The sequence below is a fragment of the Aspergillus novofumigatus genome, assembly GCF_002847465.1.
Source record: "Aspergillus novofumigatus IBT 16806 chromosome Unknown P174scaffold_7, whole genome shotgun sequence".
NCBI lineage: Eukaryota > Fungi > Ascomycota > Eurotiomycetes > Eurotiales > Aspergillaceae > Aspergillus > Aspergillus novofumigatus.
This window is the reverse complement of record NW_020194280.1, coordinates 518,102-528,666: the sequence shown is the minus strand read 5'-3', so window position 1 is coordinate 528,666 and position 10,565 is coordinate 518,102. Positions and strand designations below refer to the sequence as shown.

General features: G+C 50.0%; 3 protein-coding genes across 3 annotated transcripts; 1 reads left to right on the top strand and 2 right to left on the bottom strand.

Moving 5' to 3' along the window:
• Positions 1-593: 593 nt before the first annotated feature.
• On the bottom strand, positions 594-3,129 carry P174DRAFT_444461 (splicing factor u2af large subunit). Its single transcript, XM_024828090.1, has 7 exons — positions 2,903-3,129; positions 2,823-2,851; positions 2,236-2,761; positions 1,563-2,176; positions 1,252-1,513; positions 986-1,197; positions 594-932 (listed from the first exon to the last, which is right to left on the bottom strand). The coding sequence occupies exons 1-7, from the start codon at positions 2,931-2,933 to the stop codon at positions 906-908; spliced, it is 1,701 nt and encodes a 566-aa protein (XP_024679292.1). The 5' UTR covers positions 2,934-3,129; the 3' UTR covers positions 594-905.
• Positions 3,130-3,292: 163 nt separating this feature from the next.
• P174DRAFT_453630 (8-oxoguanine glycosylase OGG1) lies at positions 3,293-4,834 on the top strand. Its single transcript, XM_024829174.1, has 3 exons — positions 3,293-3,424; positions 3,486-4,324; positions 4,378-4,834. The coding sequence occupies exons 1-3, from the start codon at positions 3,330-3,332 to the stop codon at positions 4,791-4,793; spliced, it is 1,350 nt and encodes a 449-aa protein (XP_024679291.1). The 5' UTR covers positions 3,293-3,329; the 3' UTR covers positions 4,794-4,834.
• Positions 4,835-6,320: 1,486 nt separating this feature from the next.
• On the bottom strand, positions 6,321-8,713 carry P174DRAFT_462874 (uncharacterized protein; the record flags this gene model as incomplete). Its single annotated transcript, XM_024830186.1, has 4 exons — positions 6,321-7,144; positions 7,210-7,850; positions 7,909-8,506; positions 8,602-8,713. 4 exons carry the CDS (start codon positions 8,711-8,713, stop codon positions 6,321-6,323), a joined length of 2,175 nt encoding a protein of 724 aa, XP_024679290.1.
• Between the last annotated feature and the right edge of the window lie 1,852 nt (positions 8,714-10,565).

Here is a 10,565-nt window from a genome sequence, read left to right as displayed (position 1 = left end):
TTACAGCCGACAGGCGCGGACTCTCGTGGTGACAATAGATTGCCGATTCGGGCCATGTGAAAATCGTTCAACAAGTGTATTCTACCACCCTAGGCTGAGCTGACTACCGACCTACGAGTGTCAAACCCAACACCATAAGCTCGATAGACCTTGGTCGAGATGTATACAAACTTCGCTGATCTACAAGTAGATAGTTTACTAGTCCGTCGAGCATCGACCCCGCAAACACGGATAAGCGGATGCTGGAAATGGAACACGAGATCGTCGACTATCAATTCATCGGTGGGTATGGATATGGATCTCCATTTGCCCACCCCATGGGGTAAACGACTCAAGTTTGGGTCTCATGTGCGATAGTGCCAGATGGACGAGTTTGAGTTTGATGTGCCGCAGTGTGTGGTGCACTGGATGTGTTCGTGGGTCGACACCGGTAGGTCTAGACTAAAATGTACGATGTACCGGCCTCGGCAGTGGAGCAGGTGTCAGTGATCATAGCTAGGCCGGGTGGTCGGTTTTCATGTGATTGTGGATTTGAGATCAGATAGGGCTTGAAAGTGAAGACTTGAACCTCTTGTGTTCGTATTCATGCATAGTAGCAGTGTTGGATGGGCCTCGTCTAAAGTCGGGAGTCCATGAAGTACGCAATCCTTCCATGTGCACATAACTACAACAGAAGATGATCGACTTTCACCAGCTTAAGTCACTTCTTGCTATGATACACGGTCAAACTAGTTGCATCGTCCGATGCAAGCACAATTGATTTGATCCTTCGAGGGATACTTTGCAAACGCCGGTCAAGCGAGGTTCAAAAAATGGAAAGGGAATAGATTTTGAGTTGCAAATTGTTTTCCGTCAGCACCAGGGATAATACCACAATCGATGAGTCCTAGCCCTCCGGGTATCGATTACCAAGCGCTCACATCGAAATTTTCCTGCAAGATACCGTCAGAACAAAACAACAAGAAGTGACCTAGGGACAACTCACCTCGGAAAAGTAGGTCGTCACCACTGTCCGATCAGAGAACTTTCTGCCCGCAAGCGCTTTCAAGGCATTGGTGGCCGATTCTACCGTGTCAAACTTGACATAGATCTTGCCCACTCCGGGAGACTGCCTGCTGCCGCCAGAAGGGCGTGGCACCTTCAAGTCCAGGACCTTGCCATACTTAGAGCACTCCTCGCGTACATCATCGCAAATTTCTGTACCGGAGTTAGTAAATATTTCATAATTGCCCCCTCAACGAAAAAACTCACCTTCGTAATCATCATTGTCCAAAAGCTCCTCCGGCGTCACCATGTTCAACAACTGCAAGACACGGCTGCTCTCCAAATCCTGCGATGTAGTCTTGGCGAACATCGACATCGCGTTGACTCCCATGTCAAGACCAGCGGCCTGCGTCATTCCGATACTGGCACGCACAACCTTGAGATGCCGGTCGCCCAATTCCATACCGTTGAGACCCTCCACAGCGATAGCAGTCGCTGACGGTTCAGCATACTCGCAGAAAGCGATACCCTTGACAAGTCAGTAAAAACCTTACCGCGCTCGGATAGACGCCACTTACCCTTGACTCTTCCGTCGAGCTATCTTTCACCAGTACAAATGATTTGAGCTCGCCAAACGACTTGAGCAGCATGGTCACGGGCTCCTCTGGAATATATTGCGGGATATTGGACACACAAATCTTGTTGGGCGAGTCGGGGACCTCATTCAACAACACACCCTCCTGGTATTCTTGATCCGCACTGCCGTTCGGGACAATGTAGTCCTTGGGTCGGCGCACTTCGAGCCCCTTGGGAGCACCGTTCTCAGTTCCACTGGCAGATTCGTGCTCCTCCATCGTGATGCCATCAAAGGCAAGAGCAACCGTGGTGTCGTTGGGTGTCTTGAACTCTAGAAGTGCAAAACTATGGTCTTCAGATATTTGGGCCGAGATACAAGGGTCTACACTGTGAATGACATTGAGGCCGTTGAGTTGCAGGTTGAAGAAGGACACGAGATGCTCGCTGGACGCGCCGGGAGGCAGGTTGTATACGAACAGACGCCTGGCCTGACGCGAGTTGGAGGGCTTGAGAGCTGAATTGTCCGCAGATCCACCAGCTGACTGGTTCATAAACGCTTGAAGGCGGCTGGGATCCATTGGCTGCTGGCGAGGTGCTCCGGGAAGGGGGAACATGCCTAGAAATGTTAGGATGACTTAGATACAGATAGACACACGTCGCGCAGTCGCAACTTACCCGACAGCTTGGCTTGCTCAGCAGTAACATTCTCGTAACCAGGCGGCTTAATGTCCCACTGCGTCAAACGACGTTTCCTTGTCAGAACAGATGGCACATCTGTCAAATCAGGAGTGGGCTCCCTTTTGCTCGGAGGGGTTGCGCTTCTCTTCCGTTCTTTCCTCTCCCGGTCGCGGTCGCGCTCGCGGTCTCCTCCTCGTTCTCTCCGGGGTTTCTCGTCGAACAAGTCTTTATCCCGGTCACGTCGAGATGGTCTGTCATCGAAATCTCTGCGTCGACGGTCACCGCGATCGACGCGATCGCCGCGGTCCCGATCCCATTCGCGGTCGTCTCTCCGGCTGGAGTAGCGGTCCTCTCGTTCTCTCGCGCGGTAGTCACGACTCGACGAGTATGAGTCTGCCTCGTATTCACGTCGTGAACCCCTGGAGCCGTAATGGGGGGATCTCGATCGTCTCCTCTCTCCTCTGTCTCCTCTTTCACCGCGTTCACCTCCACGTTCGCCTCCGCGTTCGCGTCTTTCGTCGCGCTGTCAAGGCCTTGTTAGCAATTATTTAAAAGAGCTCATCCTAGCGGCTGTCGCGACTTACGTAGTGCTCTCTTGAGCGGCCAGGTTCTCCTGTTCTCATGTCAGTTACAGTTAAACTGTGGGAGATAAACGGCCGCTCACCTCTCGAAGAAGAGTAAGTATCGCCGTTCATGTTGGACGAGCTATCTTATCCTTTCCTGCTCCTTTTACTCAACGTGGCGAAAAGGAAGTCAACAAGATATAAGGGCTGACTTTCAGAGCGATAGATACTATCACAGGGTGATCCTGATGATTTAATGAAAATGATCAAAGGAGTCTGAGACAAAGGAAGGAGTTGCGCTGAGCGACTGGCTGAAAACTCGCAGGTCGTGAAATCGGCGGCGAAGAGCAACCGCGGCGTCTAGAATTGAAGCGGTTAGCGCGCGCGCTGCGTACATGGACTACCGCCTGCCTTTTATGAGGGAAATTCGGCAGAATTTCAAGATACTTTATCTCCTATTAGTGCCTCTAAGAGCTGCAAGACTGCAAGTTGTTCCTATCTCTAAATGACGTTCCGTTCTTTGACATCATGACAGTTGGAGTCTTTTCAGAATGGCGCAAGTTGCCCATGAGTTTGAGTGAATTATGTATTAACACAACCTTGCGCTGCGGTCAGTCCTTTCGGTAGGCTATATCACTTGATCATCGAATGGAAACGATATTCCTGACTATTTCGGGCCCCTAGATGGCACAATGTTCCTGAGAGTGACGAATGGCGATGTGTCCTCCATGGCCGACTTCTATCTCTGAAACAGGACCCGCAATATCTCTATTATAGAACATATCGCTCGCTTATCTCTCAGTTCACAACCAACCGGCGAATACAACCCTCCTCTTCTCCGCGCGGAGAGTTAACTGGTGCTGTGAATAGCTCGAATGGAAAAGTAACGCAGAACGGATCATCAGATGACTCCCATGACGACGACACTGTAGAGCTTCTGAAGCATTACCTCAATCTCTCCTCAAATCTTACGGACCTCTATGCCCAGTGGTCCTCGCAAGACCCGAACTTCAAGAAAAAGGCACCCCAGTTCACAGGAATCAGGATTCTGCGCCAGGATGCTTGGGAAGCGCTTGTATCTTTCATCTGCAGCAGTAACAACAATATAGCGCGCATATCGCAAATGGTCGAGAAGTTATGCGTCAACTATGGTCCCCTGGTGGCCACCGTCGGCGACCGCGCATACCATGACTTCCCTCCCCCGGAAGCTTTGACTGCTGACGATGTTGAGGGTCGCCTGCGAAGTCTAGGATTCGGTTACCGGGCCAAATATATCCACCAGACAGCTTTGATTGTAGCGAAAGAGAGAGAGCAGGGCTGGCTTGACTCGTTACGAAATCCAGAGTCTCCCGTACTCGGGGTTGAGCCTGTGCCCGGCGATGAAATGAGAGCAGAGGGTAGACAGGGGTACCGTCACGCGCATGAACAGCTACTGGGGCTACAGGGGGTTGGGCCAAAGGTTGCGGATTGTGTCTGTCTGATGGGGTTGGGGTGGGGAGAGGCGGTGCCGGTAGATACTCATGGTGAGTGACTCTCAACATGTCTTCTATAGATTACTTATGTTGACTTTCTTTAGTCTGGCAAATTGCGCAAAGAGACTACAAGTTCGGCAGAGGCGCTCATAAGTCGCTAACGAAAGCAACCTACGACGCCGTTGGCAACCACTTTCGGAAACTCTGGGGCAAGGAGGCCGGCTGGGCTCATAGTGTTCTGTTCACAGCGGACTTGAGGACATTCTCGGACAGATTAGCTGCTACGTCTGGCAAGATAGATGTCAAGGTTGCTGTGAAGGAAGAGGGCGACGACAAGGAGTCTGTCAAGGTTGAGACAGAAGTCACGACCTCCACGGCTTATGCCTTGAAAAGACCTGCGAGCGAGGACGAGTCGGAAACAAAGGAGATGAAAGAGAGCAAGGAAAACGTGAAGGCCGTCATACAAGCCTCACAGACTACGACAACGAGAAGAATGTCAAAGCGGCTTCGGAACCGCTGAAATAGATTCGGCAGGAATAGGCAATATACACCTGTAGACAGATATTGATAGATGTATACTTCCTGTTCAGCCTTCGCCCCATGATCCAATTCGTCAGACCGTTCCAAGAATTGCAGATATATTTTCAGACTAGAATGTGCAGCATTCAATTGCCAGCGTACCTAACTTCAGCAGGGCTAAAAATCATTCCTGCAGGAGCTACAAACTACGATACGTCAAAGACGCTCACCCTAGTCACGAAAGATCCGGCAATTCAATCCTCATCCGCAAAACTTGCCAATCGCCATAAGTACTCCATACACTACCCAAGCGGAACATCAAAACAGGAAACCCGAGAGCCGAGATAAATCACCATCAACAACTTCGATCCACAAGGCATCTGGGTATCTACAGCACTGTGCACACGTCGCAAATGCTGAAGGACGGCCATCGCGATAAGCATTGAACAACTGTGGAGAATTGACATAACACTACCGTAACCGTGCTGCCGTTTCCTGCCACTGCGATCGGCAAACCTGCTCTTGGTAGACTGCTGTCCCTCAGTGAAGATCGCGATGTCCCTAACCTGCAGGCTCCATCGACATCTGCTTATCTAGGGAATGAGTCGACGGGATTTTCGGGCCTTCGTGGGTCGGATCTGTTGATCATTATGGAGCAGTTTACTGATTACTACGTTCTTCACACGCCAGGATGGTCAGTATGACGTTGATGGGTTTATGTATGACATATTATGAGAAGATAGAAGTGACATCGGCAGTCCTCCTTATACTAACTCCTCTAGCTTGTTCCAGCCGTGTGCATTATTAGTATGCAGTAGTTCTGCAGTATTTTGTTCGATTAACATCGGGAGACTTTCAGCGAACAAGAAATGCAACCCTGATGTGGGGATAACCACGCCGAGCGACAGGCAACTCAGCCGAGTGGATAAGCATTAAAACAAACCCAGACTCCAGGCAACCTATATTTTGAAGTCATCACTGAAATTGTTGCGCGGTGCTGTAACTAAAAGGAGGAATCATTCAGATCATGATTTCATTATCAAATCACCGTATATCGCTATCATATGCGCCAACGCTAATGCTTTCAGATCGCTGATGAGCCTGACCAGGCGTCTAACAGGGAAAAAGGACAATATCTAACAGAGCGAGGCAAAACTGAAACTGATCCGCTGCAAGCTGGCCATTGAAGCCGCAACCCCATAAGCGGGTGAAGAATCGCGGAAACTCGCATGATTCACTAGGCCTGTTATAACTTGGGAGTCCGTCACTTGCACCGATGTCAGGATGTTGTGGTTCTCATGCGGCGCGGACAATATGCGAGAAGGCGGTTGAGGCCAAGCATATTGGACTGGAACTTGCTAGTGGCGATGCTATTCAGCGCCTTTCTGCGGCCAGTGAGAGAGCCGGGATGACAAGGGTAGCACTCTTGGAGTACTAATCCAGGAAGATACCGAAGCCGAAATGAAATCTTCCGACCAACGGGAGGGGGACGTGAATGGAATACCGGAATGGGCTGGAATACGACCGTTTATGAGACCCCTGTGGAATTGGATGCTTCATCCCACCCCCACTCCCTAAGCAACTGCTTCACGCGATACTCGGTTGCCCAACCGAGATCAGCTTCTATACCCCGAAGCAAGCGCAAAACTACCCGGCGTTCACGAGGCTCAGTGAGACACTGACCACTCACAAACAAAGGCTGGAGAGAGTTAATACGAACGGAGCCATGCGGACGAGCCAATGAGATGCCGACAATTTCGCGGCTATGGAAGCGAATCTCATTCTCAATAGATCGGTATGAGTTGAGCCGGTTCGTTATGGCACTTCTCCTATTGATTGAATCATGAGGCTTGTTGATAAGTAGAAGAATGCGAGCCATGTGATAATGCTGTATAGCCGACGAGCACATCGGAATGCTGAACCATATTTCAGAAAACGAGGCAGCATCCTCATCCTCGGCCGTTCTTGGGTGCGGAACGTTGGATAAGTCGATACGAGCGCACGGTCGAAAGCTAGCCGGAAGCCTCTTGTACCATGTCTCAAGCTCGGCTTCGAGGCGATGCCAACGCTCAAGGAGAGCTTGTTGAGAGAGGCTCATTTGGCCTGCTGTAACAGCACCAGTGTGCGTCAAATGAGGGGTATCTCCGGCGCCAATGAAATTGACAATCTTGGAAGCTATCCACACGAGGGCATTGGAAATGAGATCCTCTTTCATTTCGTCGCCCTCGTCGGGATAGCCGGCCGCGTTCAAATTGGTGGTACGCACAAATCCCATGCTATCGAGCTGAAGACCAGCTTCAGTCCACAATACCACGTCGTCGGTATTCAGCCTGGTTTGCGTCTCGTTGATGACTGGATGAAATACTCATTAATCTCTTCAACTTGGGGAAGGGACTGGCACATCCGAGCGCACTTACATGCAGCCAGGTAGTCTTGCCTGGCAAAGTTCCAGAATGTTGCCCTCCTGGCTCTCGAAAGCCCGAACTTCCTAGGCGGCTGAAGCGATCCATCCCCTGGAGAAGGGTGTTGCTCGAGTGGCAACATACCAACTTCAGCGACATCCAGCAGGGATTTCACACCACTCAGGTGCCGATTCCACGCGGTACCAGTCGCATCAAGGAATTCATAGATGGATAATATCGCTGTCGCGGCAAGAACTTCGTCGGAATGGACACCACCAGATGATCGATTATGTCTTCTACGTTTTCGAGAATTGTCGCGGTTCTGGCACAGTTCAGCGGCCTGCCACTGACCGAACGCCTCCGGAGTGCTCAAAGGTGGCGGACCTTCGTCAGGTTGCAGCTCATTCACCAGGAGTTGGATGGCTTTTTCATAGTACTTAGCGCCACACCAGGTCCAATCTATGCGTCTCCCATCAGGCCACGTCTCCGTGAAAGCCTGCTTCCCGCTGACGCCACCAAAAGGAGATTTTACGCCATTCACGCGACCAAGCTGTTTCGCAGCGTATGCACACGCGGCATACTTGAGAAGAGGATTCGTGAGAGCCTTGACCGGAACGAGTGACGCAAAGTAGGTCCCTAAATCGAAGAGATCCATCCTGCATAGTTCCCGTTAGAAGACCTACTATCCTACTGAGGGTGGAGACAAAGACATACCACAGCCCCGGAGCTTCTGAAAAGTGTCTCAGGAGAAAGACAACTTCATACTCGGTCTCCACTGGCTGCTCTGACTTCTGTTCGGCATTCCCGGCATTTCGTGGCAACACTGACCTGGAGGGAATTGAAGATATTGTCGGCTCCGAGGTATGCTGGGTACTAGGATCAATGGGCGGTGATAGAGTTTGGGAAGGATTCAAAATGAATTTGATGTCATTGTTCGTGTTGTTGCTGTTGGGATTGGAGAAAGAAGAGATAGAAATCGGAGGCGATGGTTGAGGGGCCAACGCAGTATGCGGTACATTGGTTGAAGGTCTAGACGGTATTGAAGGGGCGGTAAGGTCTAGCATATTGGAATGCGTATTGTGATCCGGTGCCAGAGAATGAGATCCGTTGTCGGTAGCGAGGGGAGAAAAAGAGTACCGATTAGTAGATCCCGCTGTGGACGATTGTTCCAAGCCTCGAATCTCCCCGTCGGCAGAGGAAGGCGTCTGTAAACCTTTTTGTTGAGCCTTCGAAGCTAGAATAGCGGCTTCAGATTCCCCAAGAACAGTCTCCAGCTCCTCCGCACACGGATCAGAATTGTCGACAAAGACCACTAGAGAGCAACATCCGTATGTCAGTCATCGAACCAAGAGACAGAAGAAGACGCTCGAGCAGATGAAGAGCGCAACGGGAATCATTCGTCCGTACCATCCTTAGGTATATCCAGCCAGACACTGTCCTCATCGAAAGTATTCTTGTAGGAATAAAACCCTTTCAGACTACCGCGGCCATTCGACGAGTCCTCGAAACTCTTGTTCATCGAAGCATTTTGCTGATGCCGAAAAATAACACCCTCACTAGGGCGACACTCTCTGGATCCTTTGCGACATTGGGAACACTGCGGTTTTTGCTCATCACCTGATTCACAGGTTTTAGTCACTTTCCGACACGTTCAGAGTCACTGCGATGAGAGCGAAGGGTGGAAGTTTACATTTCAGTTTTCGAGTCCGACACGTCAAACTGTGATGAACGACAAATGTTAGTCTCTAAGTCTCTTTCTTTGATCTTTAGACAGTCGATCTGTAGTCCAAGATGGTCCGGTACATGACAAGATTCGTGAAGTACAAAATCATGTAGGAGTACGTGTTATAAATGAGCAAGCGCTATTTCCTCCTTGCCAAGTTACCTACCAGCCTGTGCGAGATCGCATACCGGATGGTAACGATAGCGATTGAGTTGCAGCATCCGAGAAACGAAGCGAGTATGCGATGTGAAGCGTGGACGATGTTGGTGTAAGTTAGATCGAGGAGAAGAATGTAATCGGGAAAATTAACTGCCAGAACCGGGATGGCGTTGCGTTTATCGAATCGCAACGATGATTATGATTAAAGGATAATGCATATATTAAAATAAGGCCGTCTCTTTTGAGGGCAGCCGAATGACTATGATGACAGCGCGAAGGAGATGAATTCTGTTAGGTCACGGGGAACGAAAAAGAACGGGAGGGAGAGAAAGCGGGGTTCCAAATTGTGGCCGGGGATCGCACAGGGCTCTAAGTTCCCCCCGACTGACCCCAATTCCCCCATGACAGCCTGGGAGACTAAGATTAAATGCCGACCGACCGAAGAGGAGAGACTGTCCGGAGTGTCACTTGAGATCGGAACACTTCGCGGGATCCTTTTTCCGCCTGAGGCTCCTACAGTACTCCATTTGCGGGAATTGAAGTGCCATGGCATCTTCTAATATAATCTACCCTGTCTCCTTCACAGTTAACACACGCTGTCAAACGAACGAAGCCATGTTTAAAACTACTGAAGGGCGAAAGGAAGGTTGAAATGCGAATCGATCCGCCGACGCCTAGGAAAAGGAAGGGGAGTGGTGACCGCCGAGTGGGTCGCGCGAACTGAATAATATGGCTTCCATATAAACAAAAATATATCATAAGCTGCCATTCAGAATGGCTTCAGGGCAGGATCAACATAATTCTTGGACTGACGCAAGAGGATGGCACATGAGAACTTGAAAGAGAGTTCCCATTGTGTTACCAAGGCATTCATTCAATCAAGATGCAATTAACATTCCAAACGGCATTCTGAATCATATCAAGCATTTGATCTCAACGGGGGAAAGCATGAGTTTGAGAAATGGTGCGGTGGTAGCAATACTGGTTCTCTTTAAAGAAGAAAGGAGGTTGAGACTCGAACCACTAGGCTTTCAAAGAAAAATTGCGTCTGTGGTACCCTTGTGCTAATCTTTGTGTCATCTTCTTCCAAGGGACCAGAAGCCAGACCGCTCGACTGCTGGGGAGTCTATTATGGACAGTAGGACAGTCACCAAGATCGTATATGACGAATGCAATGAATAGTCCCCTTGGATAAAGCTACGAACTGATAGAAGAAATAAGGCGCTAAGAAACGAGGAAGAATTCCGTATCATTCCATTACCGCGATCTCGCGCGGGATATATTTATGTCCATCTAGTGAAACATGATAGAGCGTGCTAAGGGTGAGGACATGCCAACCCCGCGCAACGAAGCAGCTAAAGACTAAGGTAGAGCTCAGAATGAGATAGCACCAAATAGCATATCCGATCTCAATCGATTTTGCCACCGCCAGCGCAACATGCCTGGCCTGACCAATGGTAAGCAAAGATGATAGAGGAATCGGCAGGAA